At 38.9% G+C, this 23,194-nt stretch overlaps 1 protein-coding gene across 1 annotated transcript in view; it reads right to left on the bottom strand.

Annotated features, from left to right (window-relative positions):
• MTR (5-methyltetrahydrofolate-homocysteine methyltransferase) overlaps positions 1-23,194 on the bottom strand; it is a 91,516-nt gene that overhangs the window by 50,592 nt on the left and 17,730 nt on the right. Inside the window, exons 9-18 of the mRNA XM_081332664.1 lie at positions 17,306-17,406; positions 16,607-16,668; positions 14,195-14,262; positions 10,367-10,446; positions 5,864-5,976; positions 5,302-5,442; positions 3,438-3,623; positions 2,036-2,215; positions 513-629; positions 270-410 (exon numbers count right to left, since the gene is read on the bottom strand). Coding sequence (XP_081188790.1) covers positions 270-410; positions 513-629; positions 2,036-2,215; positions 3,438-3,623; positions 5,302-5,442; positions 5,864-5,976; positions 10,367-10,446; positions 14,195-14,262; positions 16,607-16,668; positions 17,306-17,406 — 1,189 coding nt within the window. The remainder of the gene's footprint in view (positions 1-269; positions 411-512; positions 630-2,035; positions 2,216-3,437; positions 3,624-5,301; positions 5,443-5,863; positions 5,977-10,366; positions 10,447-14,194; positions 14,263-16,606; positions 16,669-17,305; positions 17,407-23,194) is intronic.

Here is a 23,194-nt window from a genome sequence, read left to right as displayed (position 1 = left end):
TGTATTTACGTAAACTACAATTCTACTTTTTTTTTCTTTGGGAAAGACAAAAAAGGCCAATATTTTTCCCCAGAATCACCCAAGCCCAGCATGATTTGATACAAGGTGCTTTAAGGAAGAGGGAGAAGCAAAGGGACATTTGTGGTTACATCCAAGTAAACAAACCAGGTCACTTAAGAATAATTCACAAAGCAATTATTCAGGCTTTCAAGCATCCATGTTTAAAAGTTAAGTCATGTGTATTAAAAATAATTTAGGCAAAATATTACCTGAGCGTAATGCAGAAGCTTTTCTGTTGCATCTGGGTCTTTATTCCAAATCAAATCTTCGCACAACTGTAAAAGTTCCTTTTGGATATCGTCATATACTGGAAGATTTCCTGCATTCACAATCCCCATGTCCATTCCATGCTGAGAACAAACAAAAGGGGGGGAAAAGCCAATGGATTTTATAGCTTCTTCTATAACAGTATTTTTTGATCACAAATTATTTTGCCAAAACCATCAGATTACCTTAATTGCATGGAAAAGAAAAACGCCATGCATTGCTTCTCGAATAGCATCCATTCCTCGGAAGGAGAAAGACAAATTGGAAAGGCCTCCACTTATTCTGGCTCCAGGCAAATTTTCCTAACAAGGGAAGTCCCAGCAAGATAATGAAATGTTACAAAGAAAGAATAGATACTAAGTGTGGTTAGCATTGTCAGGTCACTGGAGTAACAGTACAAAAGAGCAATACACACATTATCTGACTGCCATTTACGTTATTGTGAGGGGGGGGGGAATATGACAAATAACAAAGAAAATCTGTCCAGAAAAATGTTCATCTCAAGACCCAGCCTATCCTATATTCAAAGAGGTTTGTCTTATATATCTTTCTATGAACATAAAAAATAAAAAAAATCACTGGAATTTTGTTTTTACTTCCTTCTCTTTTTGACTATTTTCATTCTGTTGTGAAAAAGTTTACACGCTCTTCAGAACTAGAGCTGAGGAATCTACAGATTACTCCACTAATTTCTTACTCGGTTTCTTTAGGAGGTAAATAATTTCTTACCCCAAAACTATCTTACTGGTACCAGGTGTTTCTGTATGAATCTGAGCAGCCCAAAGAAATGAATATTACAATTGGACACCAGAGAACTGTGGTTGAATCCCATCCCAAGGAAAGTTGTATCTTAACCATTGCACACCTTCAATAGAGAAGATTAATTCATTGGTTGCTATCAATCTACCTAAAACATGATAGAAGACAATGGGAAGCATATGCATTATGTATACTAAGAAGTCGTGCAACATAAGATATTCTTTTCACACAAGGAGATTCATTGTGTTACAATCTACATATGGGCAAGATGTTAAAATTCATTTCTAATGAACTTTTTCAAAGCTTCGGAACCATAATCCTGGAGAAAGTCATATCTCATTCCTATAATATTGACCTCTCTGGTTTGAAGGGGAATATATAAATGTAGAGATACAGAGATATAATGTTATTATTTCTTTTACCTTTTTATTAACTTTAGAAAATGGTTGAGCTGTAACCTCAAATAATACAGACATAAATAGGAAATGTTTTTATCATATATCTATGGTAATTTATCACACACATATGCAAAAATAAAATCTCAAAAATATCCTGTTTACCATACAAACCCAAAATAGAATCACAGACAGTAATGGAACTTGTACTAATTGAATGAAGTAACTTTCATGATGTTGTCAAAGACCTTTTGGCCAAACTGTCAATTTTTGGCAAATATTGCTCCATTTAATTACTCTAAGTATACATACAATTCAGTTAATGGTCCGAGTTATTTTTAAGCAACTATATAATTTATAATAATGCTGCTACTGGAAGTAAAGCTGACAAAATTGTACAACATAAAAAGTTGTACAGTTCCATTTAAGCCACTGCATTTACCTTACTCAACTACTTATAAAGACCAGTAGACAAATGTTTAAAATAAGATCAGTAAATCAGTTTAAAAAAGAAAAAAGAACCCAAATCCCAGTCCCTAACTTCCTAGACTCACTTTTATTGTTTTAGTTGCATCGATATAGTTAACTGCATACAAATTATGTTCCTCCATTCCAGTACCTATAGTCAAAATGTTGGGATCAAAAATTATATCACACGGATTAAAGCCAATTTTGTTCACAAGGAGGCCATAGGCTCTGGTGCAGACTGAAATTTTGTCTTTTGTTTCTGTGGCCTGAAAAGAAAAATCAAACATGTGAAAGAACAGTAGTTAGTTTTTTTCTGTGGTATCATGTTTCTGTCCAAAGTTAGCCATAGAGAAGTTAACTTTGCTATTAACAATTAATTGAAGATGTTATTGGAAACTCCTCTACACACAGTTCATGTTGCATATTATTAATGTGATTTAAACTACGTTCGTTTGCTCAAAGGAAAGCTGTTTGCTGAAGGAATGCATATAAGTGAACAGATTATGACCTCATAGGGAAATGGCTGGGAATGCCATATTTACAAATCTGAGCCAAAATAAGATTAACAAATAAATAATGCTTTGTAACAAGAAACAATGGATGGAAACTAGCCAAGGAGAAAATCAACCTAGAACTAAGGAGAAATTTCCAAATGGTGAGAATGGAACAGCTTGCCCTCAGAAGTTTTGGGTGCTCCATCACCGGAGGCTTTCAAAAAAGAGACTGGACAACCATTTATCTGAAATGTTATAGGTCCTCCTGCTCAAGTAGGGGGGTTGGACTAGAAGACCTCCAAGGTCCCTTCCAACTCTATTATTCTGTGTTCTATATTCTATGGTGATGCTATGTTTTGTTTTGTTTTTGTTATCAGTTTTGCGATGATGCTTTGTAAGTTCATGTTTTATTTTATTTGTGATAGGTTCAGATGCTAACTAGTTCAGTGAATATTTCAGCATTGCAATTTAACTGCCCAAACTCATTTTTTGACCTACAGGTAGTCCTCAAATTATGACCACAATTGGGACCAGAATTTCAGTCATAAATCTTTATGGTCATAAGCCAAGTCACTATGTGACCAGACCCAAGTTTATAACCAATTTTACAGTAGTCATTAAATAAAACGCATGCTTAAGTGAATCATCTGGTCATTAAGAGTATCCGGCTTCCCCAGTGGAGTTTCTTGCCACAAACTAGCAAAACTGTTGCAAATCACAACCACACGATTGCAGGACATTGCAACCAGTTGTAAATGTGAGCCAGTTGCCAAATGCACAAATCGCAATCACGTGACCATGGGGGGGGGTGATGGTCATAAATGTGAGTATGGGTTGCAAAGTACTTTTTCTAAGGCTAACATAGCTTTGAACCGTCATTAAGCAATGAGTACCTTTACTTTGTTTAAGTTACCTCTTCACAGGAACACAGATAGGACAAACGTTCCTATGCCCTTTTGGGCAATTTCTAGTGGGTTAGGAAAGTGTCACCAACCTGCCCCACTTCATCAAAGGCCATAACCACCACCGCTGCTCCATATCTCCTAATTTTTCTTGCTTTTCTTAGGAAATCCTCTTCACCTTCTTTCAGACTGATGCTGTTCACTATGCATTTGCCTTGCGAACACTTCAATCCAGCTTCTATTACAGAGAAGTTTGAGGAATCAATGCAAAGGGGCACCTGAGGATAAAAAAAGAGGACCAACATTAAAAAATAACAATGATCTTCAAAACCAATAAATAGCTAAGTCTGAATTGTGTGGATGCACATCCAAGGCAGAGAGAAAAGGTCTTGCAATTTAAGAAAGCAAATTGTCTACGTTATTATATTTATCACATAGGCTAGACTAATTTCTTTCTTTCAAAAGATTCCTCCAGAAAACTTTCTTCAGATCGTGACATCATTTGGAAAAGATTCTTTGACCTAACAGCAATATTTATCCAGGGCTGACGTTCAGACTGATGCACAAAAATTACAGCTGAACAAAAAACTCTTAAGCAGAGGGGTTTCCTGCCAAGTTCCAAAGGCTTAGTGACCTCACTTCAGAATGAAGATCACAAGAAAAACCCTTTTAGGTGACAGTTTCCCTTCTGCCCTCTCCCCACAAGCTGTGCTCTCAGACGTGACAGTGAGAACACTAGGACACAAGGCTGCCTGAAAAATAAGGGAGCGAATTTTGGGCATCTGGGGCAATCTGAAAGCTGAACTTGGTACTTTTAAAACTTGCAGAGACCAAATTTCATCCCTTAAAAACCTCAATAATTCTTTTAAAAAAACTTTGCCTGCTGCTAGGACAGGGGTTAAGAATACTAGATGCTGCAGCAGGACTTAATGTAACAATTTCACTCCATAAACTTCCTAAATAGCAATAGCAATAGCAGCATTTAGGCTTATATACCACCCCATAGCACTCTACAGCACTCTCTGGGAAGTTCACAATGTAGAAGCATTATTTATATATTGCCCCCAACAATCTGGGTTCTCTGAAGGATGAAAGGCTGAATCACCCTTGAGCCGTCAGGATTGAACTCTAGACTGTGGGTAGAGTTAGCCTGCAATACTGCACTTTAACCACCGTGCCTCCATTTCTGACCTTCCTGCTTTGGTAATGTCACAACATTACTGGCTATGACCCTCAAAGCATTCAAAAGTTAATAATTAAAAATAAATTTAATCCTCAGCAGGAATAAAACACCAGTGTCTTACCCCTTTTATAGCATTTCAGCTTTTCATGATTCGACCAAATGCTTCTTTGTTAAATCAAGATACTTTTTCTGGATAAAAACATTAAAGCTGTCTTAAATGAAGTCAGGCACTGCTATTCAGATCCATGCAGACTGGTGCCAAGTAATGTCTGCTCTGAAGATGGGCAATATTATATACACAGTGCTCGTTTGATATCTGGGATATTTAGTATTATTTATGGATTTTGAAATTCAGGAATAAAGAATTGACTTCAAAAGCCAGAGACATTCTTATGAGAGTAAAAGACTCAAGGCCAGCACTTTCCTCTGAAATGAAAACTCAACACTATTTGAGAAGGACACCACAAAGGCTTTAACCATACCATAACTATCTAGATAGGCAAGGGGACAATAAATTAGTAGCCCAAAAACTTGGCACTTATGTAAGCTTCCAACACTATAGCAGTCCAGGTCAGAAGTATGTTCTCCAAACACCACAAAAATTGTAATAATCTTTCTAATGCATTTCTTCTGGTTTTAACACTTCCTGTTACCATTTTTCCAGTCAGGCAACCTGCTGAGGTATTGAGATACTGTGTAGTCCCAAGACATGTAGACAACACCAGACTCGGGAAAGCTGACCTATTAAAAGACTATCAAGTTAAATATATAACCTTGGCAATGTCAGGTTCCGAAGCAATATATTTGCAGAATCTGGCCATAGCACTTGGACCATCTAACATTCCATCATCCATGTTGATATCCAGGATTTGAGCTCCCATCTCAACTTGGGCCTTAGCTACACTCAAGGCGTCCTATGTTAAAGGAAAAAGGACATCATTCTAAATGAAATGCATCTAATTCTATTCATTCCCCCCTTTTCTTTTTATTTACTTTGATGGCATTTGTTTCTGCATTTTTTTACCAAGCTGCTTTTATTATGTCTGTCTTCCCAATCACAGTTACCACTTTTGTAGTCTATAAAATGTGTCAGAGTTTATTTACATTTATTCTGTAAAATATTTTAGAGGCTGCCATCATCACATTACTCAGAACTGCTTGAACCTCTCACTTTTACAAAAGAAGTGCTCAAGATTGTGTTTCACACTAAAACAAAAGCCAAAAAAGCTATATTTATATAATGTATTTAGTAGAAACTATGCATCCAAATTCTTAAACAGTAGACCTATACAAAACTTTAGTACCAGTCCTGAAGCTTAAAAAAGTTGGACCTACTTCATATTTGCCTGCCATTATAAGTTTGGCAAATCTCCTTGATCCTGCAACGTTGCAACGTTCACCAATGTTAACAAAGTTAGTGTATTTTCCAATCCTGAAGGGCTCCAGACCTGGAAAATAAACTTTATATAAACATACATACATACATACAAGGGGGAAAAGAATACTTCTCTGAAAAACCGGAATATACAATTTTCTCATGGAAAGATGAGAAAAGATATCCTTATATGAAAAGATATCCTTATTTAAATATGTGCATTTAACAGAACTTTCTTACTGATCCATGTGGTCTGACCAGAAGAAACGACCTTTAACTCTCCTTGAAACAATATAATGTGGCAAGTAAAACAGAATTAAAAAAAACAGCAGCTGCATAAAAACATACCTGATTTAGATAGAATATTTTTGCAGCACATTGTGTATATAGCAGATTTACAACAAATGGATGAATGAACAAGGAAATGGCAAAAAAGAATGAGATCCTAGCCATTCAGGTTCGTCCTTACACAAATGGGTTGTTGTTCGAGTCAATGTTGATTCTTAGGAAGTGCTTGGCCTGGTTCCTGCAGTTTCCTCAGCAAGGTTTTTCAGAAGTGGGTTGCCATTCCCTCCTTCCTATAGCTGAGAATGTGTGACTGGCTCAAGGTCACTCAGCTATGCCTTAAGCAGGACTAGAACTCAGAATCTCCTGGTTTCTAGCCTGATGCCTTCATCATTACACCAAACTGGCTCTTTACAGAAATACTATAAGAAAGAATCATTTTTACCCTAAACGTGTCCACTTTTTTATTGGGCAGCCCAAGATATAAATTAATCCCAATCGTGTACGTTGAAGTAGAGCTGATCAAGGCACAAGAACAGCAGCATAAATCAGGCCCAGTGGCAGAAAATACATGGCAGACACCTCTCTGCCATTAGAGAAAAATGCATTGCAGCATCTTCTTCACAGCTGATCTTTGAAAACTATAGAAAAATGCTCAATGCAGGAATCTCAAATGAGAGAAACAAGCATCTGCAAATAAATATCACATCAAGAGGGGAAAGGGGACATTATTTCTTTCTTAAAAGTTAGCAAGTGAATAGATAAATCCAATCTTTGTCCACTATCATACATTTAATTATGCTTTTTCCCACAGACCCCAAGAACACAGGAAAATAGTTTAAAATTAGCATCAAGTGGAATTTAAGCCAATGTGGCATTTCCCATTGACGCTAAAATAGCAAAATTCTGATAAGTCCTACCGAATGCTTGAAAAGGAAACCAAAGGAAGTTAATGTGTTAAAAGCCATCATTGTGAGCACATGCAAAATTAGACTGCTAAAATGATCACCTAAGCATTTAATCAATGGTGGAAGAATTTCTTTGTCTGTAGATCTTAAGGGCAGCTCTTAGTACTTCTGTCTTAACAAGGATCCTGAATGAATGAAGGCTCCCAAATCCCAGGGTGCAGAAAGAGGGTGGGTTTTTGGTTTTTTGAGTCATGAAAGAACATACTTCTTTTAGTGTGTGTAAGTACCACTAGAATCAAGAGTTCAATTTCTGGTTCAATAAGACACACGTTCAAATGGCAAAAAAAAGATACTGTATTACCTCAGTCATAACAATTATACACTTTTTGATAGCATCAGTTCTATCTAGAAAACAAAGGCCACACTGTTTATGGGAATCTTATTTCCAGGAATTCAGTCATGTAAAAGGCAATGATACGGTTCCATTAAAGGAATTGCCACCAGAAGTGGACAACAGCCTTAACAATTTAGCGGAGTGGCACTGCAGACAGAGAGGTGAGGAGGTTCTGTGAGTAACAACAGAAACCAAACAGTGGACCTGCTGATAGAAAACCTGCTGAAGTTTATTCTTTATTCTTCCCTGTCTCTTTAAGCATCCAGGGACAAGGGTTGCCAACAAAACAAATTTTACAGTCCTAACAAAAAAATAAAAATAGCTCCCAAAGTAAAAATATCTAAATAAGGAAGTAAATGGGTGTGGCTGAAGTAATTTGAGGCTTGTTCTCTTGAACACACATGTGCATCCCTTCCAGCCTCAGCTGTCAGCATATTGGCAACTCCTCACTTTAGTACAGGTGGTCAACTTACACCCACAATTGAGCTTGAAATTTCTTTTGCTCAGCAAGAAAGTTTTTAAGTGAGATCTGTCCCATTTTATGACCTTTCTTGCCACAGTAGTTAAGTGAATCATTGCAGTCATTAAGTTAATAATATGGATAGGGGAATCTGGCTTCCCCATTGATTTTCCTTTTCAGAAGGTAGCAAAAGGTGATCACATAACCCCAGGACACTGCAACTGTCATAAATACATGCCAGTTGCCAAGCATCTGAATTCTGATCACGTGACCATGGGGATGCCGCAACAGTGTGAAAACGGTCATAAGTCACTTTTTTCAGTACCAATGTAACTTTGAATGGTCACTAAACAAATGGCTGTATGTCGAGGACTACCTGTAGTCTCTGGCCCCTTCCTTCCCTCTGACTAAGGCTTTGTCTATGGATAAAACACCCAGAAGCAAACTGAGCAACGTGGTATATGCAGTACAATGCAATGAGCCATGTGCAGATCCATACTTTGGGGAAACAAAACAACCACTTCATAAATGCATGGCACAACATAGGAGAACAAACCCATCAGGACCAGATTCAGCCATCCATCTGCATTTAAAAGACAAAGGACACTCTTTAGAACAGGGCTTTTCAACCTTTTCACCATTGTACCACTTTTAGGATATGGCAACATCCAAGTACCACCAGTCGCCTAGCAAGGTGTCAAAAACTTGATGGCCAAAAAAAAGAGAAAAAAAGTGATGAAGTACAGGTAGTCCTCAACTTACAACAGTTCACTTAGTGACTGTTCGAAGTTACAATGCCCCCCAAGCCACAGGCAAGAAAGACACCTGCCTGCCCACCTGGTGGCGCTCTTCCTCCTGTCCGAGGTTTTCATTGTTGTAAGCATTTCTGTTGAGGATTGGCAGCGGGGGTGGGGTGGGGAGATGTTTGGTTTTTATCCCCCCCCCCCCTTGCTGGGTGGTTGCAGCAGGTTTTGGTCACTTCACATGGCCCTGGGATAATGTGACCGTCATAAATATGAATCAGTTGCCAAGCATCTGAATGTAAATCACAAGACCTTGGGGATGCTGCAACATTCCAGCTGATGGGCGCTTCTTCTGGGCTCAGCAGAAACACCAGGATCAGTGCTGCTTTCCAGCTGATGGGCACTTCTTCTGGGCTCAGCGGAAGCAACGGGATCAGCGCTGAGCTCCATCTGGAGCCTGGCGCTGATCCTGGTGCTTCCACTGAGCCCTGACAGCCCTGAAGAAGTGCTGATCCTGGCGCTTCCGCTGAGCCCTGACAGCCCTGCAGCTCCAGCCATCTCTCACTCAGGCTTGTGCGGTGCTGCCACCGATTCAGCTCATTCCCTTCCCCCGCTACCACTTTTCTAGGATGGTCGCATACCACCTGCCAGGTGCCAATGTACCACAGGTGGTGCCCGTACCACTGGTTGAAAAGCTCTGCTTTAGAAGACAGCAAAGTCCACATTTTGGACAGAGGACCGCTGGTTTGAAAGAGGGTCAAAGAGGCCATCTATGTTAAAACTGGACAGCCCTCTCTCAACAGAGAGGGAGGGATACGACATTATCCACCTCCAGTCTATAACACAGTCCTTTCAACAGTTCCAAGAAGACTCCACACTCATTTGTCCTACTCAGGTGACCCTGACCACATAGATAAGCCTCCAGGTATCATCAATAACTCTCTAAAAGAATGCAAATGACCAGCTGCCTGCAAGGAATATAAATGCTTCCATTCCCCACCATCCAGTCAGAGCTAAAGAAGCTTCTTGGATGAGAAGTGAAAAGTCTTCAAAGAAAAACAGTCCCGTTGCTTTGTGAAAAAGCATCTTTGGGATGTGTAAGGCTTTGCTGCACAAGGAACCAACCTTCTTCTCTGCCTAGGCAATGAGTTGAATCCTGGCCAGGCAGCCCAGAAGGCTGAGGTGTTTGTTCATACAGGTCTGATAAAGAGTATTCCAGCAGGTGATTTCTTTGTAAACTTTGCTTTGTGTCCTGAATACTTTCTCCATCCTCCATTTCTTCACAGGAGTCTTTATGCTTAGCAAGCACTAAGTCTGCAGGCACTCGTTGTCTGATGCTGTGGCTTACTCACAGGGAGCTGGTGTGTCCCCTTTACCACTAGCAGCCATTTTATAATGCTATTATAAACTAGGTCAGCCATCTAAGCTCTGTCATCCTCGTGTCCAATAAGTACAACAAAATGAAGATTTCCCCCTAAGAGCTTTTGGAAGTAGATTGAAAGGCTGTAAAATAAAAATCCTCTTCACCTAATAGTTTGACCTAACACAAGTATTATATGAGGGTTTCCAATGTCTTGTAGGTGTCTTGAGGGAAAAATAAAGCAACCACAAAGAATTCTAAGATATAATTAAGAGAGCCTAGTTAAGGAATTTTGGATTTGTTATTATCTCACCTGACAGCAGCATGTAGCCTTCAGAGACAGAGGCAGGGGGGATACGAGGTTTGCATGCCTTTACTTCTTCTGCTATCTTCCTGCATTACAAAACAGCAAGATAAGAGCCCAGGGCTTTGAAAGAAGGAATGAAATTCTTCCACAAGACACTAGAAGCAAATGGGCATTTATGTGCCTTTAATATTCTTTTCCAGTTCTCCCTTCTAAGTGTTAATCATATGAACAGTGATAAATAAATTACAATCATATGTACAGCAGTTAACATATTAGTACTGTACAGAAAGCACACAGCAGGCTAAACAAAGATAAATAAAAAAGGAAAGCAAATTATTTACTCATTTTTGTATTCATAAATAGAGCTCTGCTTGGGAGTTTCAGGAAAAAAAATGATCATGAGACAGAAGTAACTTGTGAATGGCTCAAAGCAACATGCCCCGTTCAAAACATCTTCTGGGCTCTAATCAGTTATTGCTTTACCACTCTGTTTCCCTATCTGAGCTACTGGATGTTGTGGGTGGGCTGGCAGTGGAATTTCCTAGGATTATGTTCTTGCAAGTCTTCAATCTGCCTTTCCTAGGTGTGAAATTGGAAGCAACATGTGAGTTCATGGCCACTATAGGCTGGCCAGGTTAACTGTGGGCCTGGCACACATATATTAGAGAGAGTGTGTGTGTGTGTGTGTGCGTGCGTGCGTGTGTGTGTGTGTAAAGGTAAAGGTAAAGGTTCCCCCGCACATGCGTGCTAGTCGTTTCCAACTCTAGGGGCCAGTGCTCATCTCCGTTTCATAGCCGAAGAGCCAGCGTTTGTCCGAGGACGTCTCCGTGGTCATGTGGCCGGCATGACTAGACGCCAAAGGCGCACGGAACGCTGTTACCTTCCCACCGGAGTGTGTGTGTGTAGATATATGTATATCTGTATATATGCATGTATATTTCATGTACATAGCCTGAGGGTTATGGTAATGGGAGCTGGTTTTGTAACCTGGAAGTCCTTCTTGGAAGTATCAACACATTAAGCTAGTGGCAGCTATAGCCAGCAGCACCTAGACTTACATACCACTCCATAGTGCTTTACAGCACTCTCATCAGTTTACAATGTCAGCATTTGCCACCCACCCACCCCCAAAAAACAATCTGGGCCTTCATTTTACCAACCTCAGAAAGATAGCAAGGCTGAATCAACCTCGAGCCCTGTGAGGATCGAACTCCAGGGTGTGTGTGGGCAGTTAGCCTGCAATACCGCATTCTAACACTGTGCCATCACAGGCCTGTAGCTATCCTCAGAAGGGTCTTTGCACAACTTTGTGCTTGTGTCAATTACATCTTTTTCTGGACTGGGTGGCCCTTCTCATAATCATTCATATCTTAAATCAAATCTCAGTTGGATTTCTATAATGTGCTGTATGTGGACTGTCTGGAAGACCATTTAAAAGCCATAAACATCTGGCTTTTCTTGCATGAACTGACCCAGGATGGCAAATGAGCCTATTTTGTCATGTGTATTTTCATAAATTGTGTGCTGCTTATATTTATTAGATTTTTTTTATCCCACATTTACTACTTTATAAGTAACTCAGCCCAGGCTGAGGAGAAAATTTTAACTGGGGTTTTAATGTACAGGGTGAATTTAATGCTTTTTAATTGGTTTTAACTTTTGTATGTTTTGATTTTTAATTCCCTGTAAACCGCCCTGAGTCCTCAGGGAAAGGGCGGTATACAAATGCAAATATTAAATTAAATTAAATTAAACTAAGGTAGTGAACATAATACTCCTCACAACAACCCTGTGAGGTGAATTTGGCTGGAGAGAATGGTCCAAAGTCAAGTTTCTAATTTTGTGATTTGTTTTTGTATTGTGCTTATTTTCTTTCCATTTTTGTTTTCGTATGCTACCCAGGGCCACAGATTATGGGAGGGCCAGCCTTAAAAATATTTGAAATAAATAAATAAATGTATTTTTCTGCTTTCCCTTCCAAAGTGATACTCATTTTAAACCTTCTAAACAAGTTCAGTCCTCACTTATCTACTTTTTTAAAAAGGAAGTTGGAAGTCTTACGCTTTTGTGCATACTGAAATTGCCTTGAACATGCTAATACACTTTTCCAGAAATGCCATTAGTTCAGTTTCTGTCAAGATGGAGGCACTAAGTGTTTCATTGAAATAAATAGATATCAAATTCTTTATATCGGATTACCTATTCATTGGGAACTCTACACATTCAGAAACTCAGAATATATAAAAGCATAATTATTCTTAGTTGCAAACCATCTATTTTTCTTCTCTACCCCAGATGGTTATCTATATTTAATGTGATATTTCTATTCTGTCACAAGCCTTTTAAAATTCAGCTCCATCACATTTTATTGCAAGAAGAAGATGACTAAGTTCTTGCTATTAGAAATGAAAAAGACCATATTTCCAATTACTTTTATACTAAGCTTACAGAAAAGGTTTCACTAAAGTAGCTATAGTTAAACAAATATTTAATTTAATTAACTTAATCAGCCATGCTTTTATGCATTGATGAACCAGCAGATTCCACAACTGACATACAGCTTCTTTGAAACCTATAAAAAATATCTAGCTTAACCTACTGAGTTAAAAAATTTTGAAGATTGTTGCTACTGAGATTCATCATCACATCTTTTCCCCTGGCTACTATAGAGTATTTCTTACATTTGACCAGAGATCATACTCATAGGAATGAAAATACCCATCAATATTTTTCTTAGCAGTCACAAACCGGATTAGATCTAAAGATATTTTATGTTTTAAAAATCATGGGAACCACTGGTCTACAGAATTATTTTCATTTACAAGAAGGCTTCTGTTCCATAAAACTCTTGAGACATCATTAGAAACGGAGGATGACTATTAGTGGCAAAACACTTTCAAAATAAATTGAACTCAAAATGCCCAACTTTGAATTCAAAAGAGTTGTTTCACATTTGGAACAGGCTATTTCAGTCTTTTGGAGAATGTTTTGAGATCAAAAGAGAAATATTTCTAATTTTAAAATATAATATAGCTTTTTTCAAAACAATACATTTTAAATATGGAATGTACTATGCACCCCAATAGCTTCAGTTCAGTTCCCATTTGAAGGTTTACCTATCTGCAAGACAGACAAAGATAATGGCAGACAGCAATCTCACCATATTGCTCTCTAGTAACTGGGTGTTCTGAGCCTTGGTATGCCCACCATAGTAAACATTTTGTGAACAGCCATGGATCCCAGCTAAGAAAAGCCCTAAAACATCTAAAATTTCCAAATATGCTCACTTGCTAAATTCCCAAAAAGACCTCCAGAGACATGAAGAAACTTCAATGCCTCATTCCACCCCACAACAAGTCAACATTAGTTGTACAAACACCAAGGACAGTTAAACTGGTACCTCCATGCATTTTTGTCTACAGTTCTTATAGGTAATGGCTTATAGAAATTGCTGATAACTTCTAAATGACATCGGTGTCCCAGTCTTGAGGTACAAGTCAATAACAAATACCCTAGCCAAAGAAATATATCAGTTCCACCACCCACCAGCAGATTCTTCTGTTAAGTGTCTTATGAATACAATTTGCAGATGTACACAATGGATGTTGTCATGAAGAATTTAACACGAGTTTTAGCCACAGTGACCTGCAGGACCTTCTTCAAGCTATTTCCAGAGAGGAAAAGAAAAAAATTAAGCCACCACTCCCGTAAACAGTTCACTAGGGAAATGCAAAAATCTCTGCAATGTAACAACTACAAAACTGTGTGCTTGTCATTGTTCTACAAGTTAAAATGTGACTATTGATATTAGGGACCCTATATACACGAAATTACCGGATATGTGCCGGAGTGGTCCCACAGCAGCCACCAACTATGTTGACCAAACCATCTAAGGCAAGATCCTGGAGAAGAGAAAAAGCACCTTTCAGACACAAATGTCTGAAGAGCAGAGTTACATGCATGCAAAAGCTTTGCTAGAATTTTTACTTACATACATCCTTGCTAATTACCAATAAGTACAGTAAGGAGGCCAACAAGTACAGTACCATTTCCTTCAAGGACCCACTGAAGGCTTCAATGCCATCTTGGATGAAGATACTTGCATGTAAACTATTCATTTTAAATTCCTTATGTTTGCCTCCAGTTGATACTCAGAAACAGCCCACAATATACCACTGAAAGTAAATTGACTGGGTCACATGAAACTCCTTGGGCACTGATCACCTTCTGATCTGTATGTCACCTAATGATACAACTTACACAATTTCATTATGGTCAACACCAGAGTTTCTTAGAATTGCAGAACATGTAGAAATAGGAAAGCAAGTTTGCAGATTTATATTTACATACCTAAGAATAACCCCCACTTGTCAGGGTTATCTGTTGGGGAGGAGAGAGGAGAGTATCAAAAAGTCAAGATGGTGGCTATTACAGCAGTGCAGGGTACATAAAAGGGGCAGAGCTTCAATTACATTATTTGCAGCCACCATATTGATTTTTTGATACCCATCCCTGTAGACATATTTATGATTTGTATGATTACTCATTAAAGGTCTCACACAATAATGCTTGGCATGTCTGCCAGCTCGTAAGTAACTAGTATATTGTTGGGCAGTGTGGAGCTTTTGGGTTTAGTAACCATAAAGTAGACAGAGGATTTCTTGACATTTTGCCAGCAACTGTGTCTGGCATCTTCATTTTTTTAATAGTAATTTTATTACGCATTACAATTTAAAAAGATGAAAGCCAATACAGACTAACAAAAAGGGAAAAAGTGCAAACGGAAGGAAAAAAGGAAAAAAAATAATAAATATAGAAAGAAATCCCCTTCATCACAACAAATAAACAACACCTCTCAAACTACAACAAATGATCTCTTATTCTCATATTCTCTTATCTCTTAAAATTAGTAAAAGTCCATTAAGGGTTACCAGAAATACCAACAGATCTATTTTAAGCTTGACCAAATAAACAACTTTACATTCTTTTATTTTAAACAATCTACATCTTTAGTCCTTTCAACTAATATCCTAAAACTTAATTTCTTTTAATTTTTTTTCTTTGTCCCTTCTCAGAAAATTCTTCAAAGCTTTAACAGTCTCTGTTGTAAATTCAGAGTTGGAAGGTTGTCAGATCACTCTTTTGGGCTTGTTATTTGTACATCCCTTTTAATTAAGACATCAGCCAGTTTCAATGTAGCATTTGGTTTGGGCTGTCATTCCTCACCTCCCAGTATTCTAAAGCTGCCAGAAACCACTTTTTGTGGTCTCCTCACAAGGAGCAACTATTTGGAGCATTTGTGGGCAATCCCAAGCCCTCTCCTTGTCTAAAGAGGAACTGTGAAGAATTGGTCCATTTACCAGCTATTTATTCCACCAGAGTCACTGTCTCCACTCTCAGCAGAGCTACAGTATCTTCAGTTTGGCATTTCTTCCCCAAAAATGTCTGTAATTGGCATATTCAGAGGCAAATACCGACTTAACTGCTGTCTGTATAACTAAGTTGATTCTTCCTTAATTGAAGCCATAGGAAACTCCCTCTTTTGCAAAGCTTGGTTACCTGCCCTGGGCCACAAAATCACAGAGTCCACAACCAACAAACAAGAGAAATGACTACTCAAGGAAATGACCAGTACAAGCCTGCGCAAAAGCTGGATCAACCAAAAATCAATTCCCAAAAATGAGCAAATGACAAAGCTGCCTAGACGTGAATGAAATTAGGATCAGCTACTCAGAGTAACCAACCAGAATCCAACCTGCACTAGGAATCAATCAGGAATCAGCACTCCAAAACTGAACAATCAGAAGCTGAAATGAAAAAAGGGCATTTCAGGAACTATTACCACCAAAACTATCAATCAAGATCAGACACAAACCAAGAATCAATCAGAGACCAACTCTCACCAACCTGTAACAATCAGAAATTAGATTGGCTATAGATCGATCAGTTCCTGCTCAGTTGTCTGTGATCTGCTATGCAGACCACCTTGCAACTGAACATGCCAGTCTCAGTTGTTAGTGTAACATCAGGAAATCTGGTGTCTAGGACACGAACACTAAACCTTGAAACCCAACATTGCCCAACAGATGCCCACCGTGAAAGCTTTTACCATTAAACTATTATACTATTGAACTCTGTAAGCAGATAGCTCACAATAAGGTTTTTTTAAAAAAAGAAACCTTACCAACTAACATATAAATCATATTTTTTCTATAACGAAAAATTCTCACAAGAAAATACTCTTGCCTTAATGTGCTTGCCAGTCACTTGAGGTGTTTCGTCATAACCACCAAAGGTGTTAGGAAGACCTGAAAAATATATTCAATTCTATAAATCTTTTATATTTATAAATGGAAAGAAAAATATCTTGAGTGCAGTCAATACACTATAATATTGTGAACAAAATCCTGTAAACATTTGAATAATCTGAAAGCAACTCACTTATTGACGTTTTTGCTTCAGAGTAATGTATTGTAACAACAAACTTAGCAGAAGTTGGCAAAGCACAAACTCTCTTTTTAAGGGAAACAGTTCAATTTTGTCAAGTTATTTCACAATTTTAGTTTATCCCAAATGACCACAAATCTAAAAGTTGAAGTACATGCATACCACATTTAAAATGTCAACCCTCTCTGATTTCACTGAAGCATGCCCATTTTGCCACAGACTAAAGCCACTTAATTTTAATGGTCACTGCTCATCTGTCACATGGTAAGACACCAAACAATGAAATATTTGGGGGGAAAAACAAGGACCTAACAAAGCAGATCCATTCACCCCAATTTTATACATGGTTCATGTTTGACAGGTTGATAAGCTAATCAGCATAGTAATTCATTTTAATGCTGATAATGGCACCTGTACAAGATATATGTATCCTGCTTCCATAACACCTATTGTTTCAACCGTTGTGAAAGGGCTGAATTCACACAGATCTATACATACCTGCATTGGGATAACAAATGATGTAAGCAGTTGTGCACTTTCCCATTGCTTCAATGAAGGGTCTCATTTCAACTGCTCCCAAAGCACAGTTTAACCCAATGCTGCAAATACAAAAGAGAATCTAACAAAACCAAGTTTGTTTTAATCACAAAACCATACATTTGGAAGTACTCGTTTAGGTAAATATGACTAATTCATTCCCTATGCAGGAATCCAATTTAAAGCATTCCTAATAGATGACTGCTTTGAACTCATCCAGCAAAAGGGCACCTACTCATTACCATTTAAGTATCTCATGATTGCTCTTCAGGTACAAATGTGGTATATCATCAATTTTCTACTGGAATGGGATCTAGATGTAGAAGTAGAAATACATAGCATGGCATGTAAAAAGGATTGTGGTGGACTAAAACCAGTGACCTCTAATCCAAGATAAGATTTACATAAATGGGAATATTTTGGGACCAGATGGAATTTTGGAGTATCCAAATATTTTGATAAATTATTGCAAACTTATTGATTTATTGTTTTGCTTTATGGGAATATGTTTAATTATTTCTATATACCGCTTTGAGCTCCTTTCAGAGACAGAGTGATATAAAAATCAAATACAATGGGAGTTAATACAAATGCTAGTACTTCTGCAGATAGTAGATTAAGCTCTTTTAGCAAAGAGATCAATTTCAAATAGGGAACATTCTGAAAATAAAAATCTTCAAGTAGTGTCAACTCTACCATTTATTTACATAAAAGCTAAAACATAAAAAGATTAAAACAAACATTGCAAAGACCCATAGGGAAGGTGGGGGGGAGAGTATAAACTTCCCAATTCAATTGTAATTTGTAATTTCAACCTTCAAAACTAGAAAAAGTTGCTTAAGATGGGCAGCCATATAAATCTTTTAAAAAAGTAACTAGCTTAAGAGCATCACCAATGCTCTTCCTAGGCAGCAGCTGCTTGCTGAAGTTGCCAGAGATTCATTATACACAAAGCTAATTTAGTAATTAGCCAGGAATAAAAGTGAGAATATCATTGAACTAATAAGAAAAACAAGTCTATAGAAGATAAGCTCTGGATTCACATATGTCAACTGCAAAGAAGCCACATGGTGACTCCCTGTAGTTGCTTCAATGGCCTCCAGAGGTTTTCTGGGCCATGCCCAGCGATCACTTCCACCAAGAAAACTGAGCAGCTGCAATTCCTCTGCAGCTTCAAGGAGCTGATTGGAGAAACATGCTCCACACAAGAACAAACCTTGCTTGATAATTTCCCTAGTTGTCCCCAACACATCTGTCTCTAGCTAGTGGATCTCCAGAGGTGGGTGTCAGCTCTCATAATTCCCCACTCAGCATAGGTACTGCTAAGAATTCTGGGAGTTGAAGTCTCAGTTTGAGGAAAAGCTATCCTAAATTATCAAATACAGTTTGTTCTAAGAAAAATTAATCTTGGCCACCTAAGAAGTTACACATAGAAAATGGGCATCTCCCTTGGCAAGGAGCATGATACTTTAAAACTCTATAAAGGGGAAAAGAGTAATCCTCCCTGAGTCTACAGCTATAATGGTAAAAGCACAAGCAGGGTCAGAGATTTTAGGATGATTGAAGATGAGAGTAAAGCTTTCCCTCACGTGAAAATAAGTAAAATTGAATTTTCTGCTTCAGTTCTTATGAGGCGGCGATTCCCTGCACCTCCAGTTCAGATTAAGCTTTAACAATCTCTCAGCAGGCTGCTATTGCGAGAACATACTTATTGAAGAAGGATTCAGACAGATTGCAGTTAAGACTGCTGGTGGAGTTTTTCACTTAAAAAAGGGGGCTGTGGCCCTATTGATATATAATTGTGCTTTATTCACTGCAATGCAAAAGGTAAGATGTATTTCACTGTAATACTACATCTTCTGAAAAAATATTATAGTAGCTGTTCTGTTTAAACTGACAGTCTTATCAATGGACACTCTTGTAATATTGTATAAACTAAGCCATCTCATTGACTCCTTACAATTTTTTCTGTAATCCATGGGGAGGTTTATGAAATCTTTGATTCAGTTTTAGACAGAGATTCTTTTGCTAAGAAGCAACAATATTTGATTCAGTCAGCAGTGAAGGCTGAATGAGCTCTGCTAAGCAACTCATAGCTCACTGCAAATGGCTACTGAGAGGTTTAGCTGCAGAGTAAATTATCCATAGTACTGCTTATACAGCTACTCTTCACTTAACGACTGTCCTGTGTTGCAACCAAAGTTGCCACGGTGCTGAACAAGTAACTTTACAATCAGTTGTTGCATTTATGACTATCGTAGCACCCCATGGTCAGGTGATCAAGATGCAGGCAATTTGAAATTAGCAGGTATTTATGATTATTGCAGTGTCTTGTGACTTCTATTTGTGCACTTCACAGCCTGCTTCCAACTATGGAGAAGCATGTGATATCTCACTTAATGACCATAGGCAACTGGCTTAGCAAATGTGGTAGAAGTGAGATTGTAAGTCCATCATGGTTATGTTTCATTTAACTACCATGTTGCTTAGCAATGGAATTGCTAGTCCCAATATTAATTGTTCAGCAAGGACTACCTGTATAATAAACCACCTAGGACAGCTGTCACAATCAAGAGAATAATTAAGCACAAGGCACATTCTATTATGCGCTGGAGACCTGCAGCAGCCCAAGAGTATCATCAGCTAAGTAGAATAGATTCAATATATCCTAGAAATTATTATTCCACAAGCAGGAAAGAAACTGAAGCTGAAAAGAGATCAGATTCTAGCAAGATAACAATCTGATACATACTTTCAATCAACGATGGAAGTATATATAACAGAAAAAGTAATGGTTTTTCATCGGTGTTCATTGACCCCAGACTTGAACAGTGCTGAAAAACCTCAAACGTGAAATCGTACTCAGGGTGATATAAGAGTACTTCTAAGCTAGAAGACATTTGCAAGCAAAAATGAGGGAACGCGTTCAAAAGCAAGAATAGACTCCTAACTGGTTAGAGGAAATAACTGACAAGTTTCTTCTTGCAAAGGATACCACCCAACTATTACAAAATAATTAGAAACCTGTCCAAACTTTTATTTGTATTCATTCTTCCTCATTCAGAATCTATAACAACTGTATTCAAATCTGCAGAAAAATGGGATGTTTTGTACCATGCAAAGTATGCACAATCTTCTGCTGCTCACTTGAGCATTTATAGAAACATGCTATTTGACCAGAAATACCTCTGTTTTTGTATGCAGCTGTATATATGCATATATAATCATTTTAAATACTTGAATCCCAGGTGTAAACATTTAGAAAACCAATAAAGCTACTGAACTCCGGGATACAAAAGTGCTTTCATCAACCTCCTGTTGACATCATCAGAATAAGGCTAAAGGTGGGAAGAATCTACATATATACCTGTGTGACAGTTTAACTGTCAGATTATAGAATATGTAATTGGGGCCCCTGCCCGCCCCCCCCCCCCCCCCCCCGCATTCAGCTGCACTAGTTCCAGCTCAGCCATACAAGCCGGCTTCCATTTAGATCTTGACATCTTCCCTCCCCTCAGCTGTTCAGCGCGTCCATCCTGTTGCGCATGGCCGCTTGGCGTCGTCACTGGACCATCACTCATGCCGTCTCGTTTGATTGTGGCATTGGTCAGGCATGTCAGCTGTCAATGTCTTCATAGAACGTACGTACGTACGTACATCACACACACACACGATCCATATCCAAATAGCTAACATTTTTAAAACAAACAAGTTATTATAAAAGTGGCCAACACCAACCAATTGTATAAAAGATCAATTATCTCTGCACTGCTGCACAAAGACATGTAATGATAGAATTGGAAATAGCAAGGCTATACGGCTGCAAGTCATTCAAATAGTATAAATCAGGGCTTTTCAACCAGTGGTACGGGTACCACCTGTGGTACATTGGCACCTGGCAGGTGGTACGCAACCATCCTAGAAAAGTGGTAGTGGGGGAAGGGAATGAGCTGAACTGGTGGCAGCACCACACAAGCCTGAGCGAGAGACGGCTGGAGCTGCAGAGCTGTCAGGGCTCAGCGGAAGCACCAGAATCCACACCAGGCTCCAGCTGGAGCTCGGCGCTGATCCCGGTGCTTCTGCTGAGTCCAGAAGAAGCGCCGATCAGCTGGAATGTTGCAGCATCTCCAGGGTCTTGTGATTTACATTCAGATGCTTGGCAGCTGATTCATATTTATGACAGTCACATTGTCCCAGGGTCGTGTGAAGTGACCAAAACCTGCTGCAACCACCCAGCAGAGGGGGGGGGGAATAAAAACCAAACATCACCCCACCCCCACTGACAATCCTCAACAGAAATGCTTACAACAATGAAAACCTCGGATAGGAAGAAGAGCGCCACCAGGTGGGCAGACAGGTGTTTTGCTCGGCTGTGGCTTGGGGGGCACTTTTTTTGGTGCCATTGTAACTTCGAACAGTCACTAAGCGAACTGTTGTAAGTCGAGGAATACCTGTACTTCATCACTTTTTTCCTTTCTTTTTTTTTTTTTTTTTTGCTTATAAGTTTTTGACACCTTGCTAGGCGACTGGTGGTACTCGGATGTTGCCATACCCTAAAAGTGGTACAATGAGGGAAAAGGTTGAAAAGCCCTGGTATAAATAAGCTGGTTTATGTCTTACTGACCCATTATTCAACAAGACTTTCAGCCAGGATAAATATGGTCAAAGATGCCTTCCTTACCAATCCATAAATAAATTCCATTTAATTTTGTGGAATCATGACCAGTTTATTAGCTTTTACACTTTTTAACTCGCCAGTCAGAGCTCTTTTTTTCACTTTAGCTTCTTTGCCTCATTACAGCATTCCATCTATCTTCCTACCAGCCTCATTTGCTGAACTCCCTGTACAGGTTTTCTATTCTTCTTGCTTGCTCCTTTTTGATCAGTCATTTCCCCAAGACACAAAAACAGAGAGGAAGAACAGACTTCAGCCTATAACTGCTGCATTGCATCTGTGTAATGAGATGAATTAACTGCAGTAGAGCTTCAGCATCAAGCATTTCCAAACTTTACCAGATGTGACAAATTTTATCATCCGGGGACAAACAAAGCAGCTGTTCTAATTTCTTCAGCTGATAAACCTAAAGTACTCATCTGCTTGGCAGTATTTATTAACTATTTTCAAGCTGTAGGCAAAGACTGAAGGAGGAAAACTGCAGGTCTATTTGGAATCATATCCAATGCACAAACTATATGGGACAAGGAAGAAAATCAACAAGCAAATCACGATTACACCTAGTGGATAGAAAGACTGCAGCCAAGAAATTAAAAGACGCTTGCTCCTCGGGAGGAAAGCCATGGCAAATCTAGACAGCACACTAAAAAGCAGAGAAATCACCCTGCCAACAAAAGTGCGTATAGTCAAGGCTATGGTCTTCCCAGTTGCAATGTATGGCAGTGAAAGCTGGACCATAAGAAAGGCTGAGCGCCAAAGAATTGAGGCCTTTGAACTTTGGTGCTGGAGAAGACTCCTGCGAGTCCCTTGGACTGCAAGGCGATCAAACCGGTCAGTCCTAGAGGAGATCAACCCTGACTGCTCTTTAGAAGGCCAGATCCTGAAGCTAAAACTCAAATACTTTGGCCACCTAATGAGAAGGAAGGACTCACTGGAGAAGAGCCTAATGCTGCGAAAGATTGAGGGCAAGAGAAGAAGGGGAAGACAGAGAATGAGGTGGCTGGATGGAGTCACTGAAGCAGTAGGCGTGAGCCTAAATGGACTCCAGAAGATGGTAGAGGACAGGAAGGCCTGGAGGAATGTTGTCCATAGGGTCGCGATGGGTCGGACATGACTTTGCAGCTAACAACAACAACTTACAAAACAATTTGGGGATTGTGTGTGTATGCCAATCC

Source organism: Vipera berus (genome assembly GCF_964194415.1).
Source record: "Vipera berus genome assembly, chromosome: 1".
NCBI lineage: Eukaryota > Metazoa > Chordata > Lepidosauria > Squamata > Viperidae > Vipera > Vipera berus.
The sequence above is the reverse complement of the archived record's forward strand: the minus strand, read 5'-3'. Positions and strand labels throughout refer to the sequence as shown.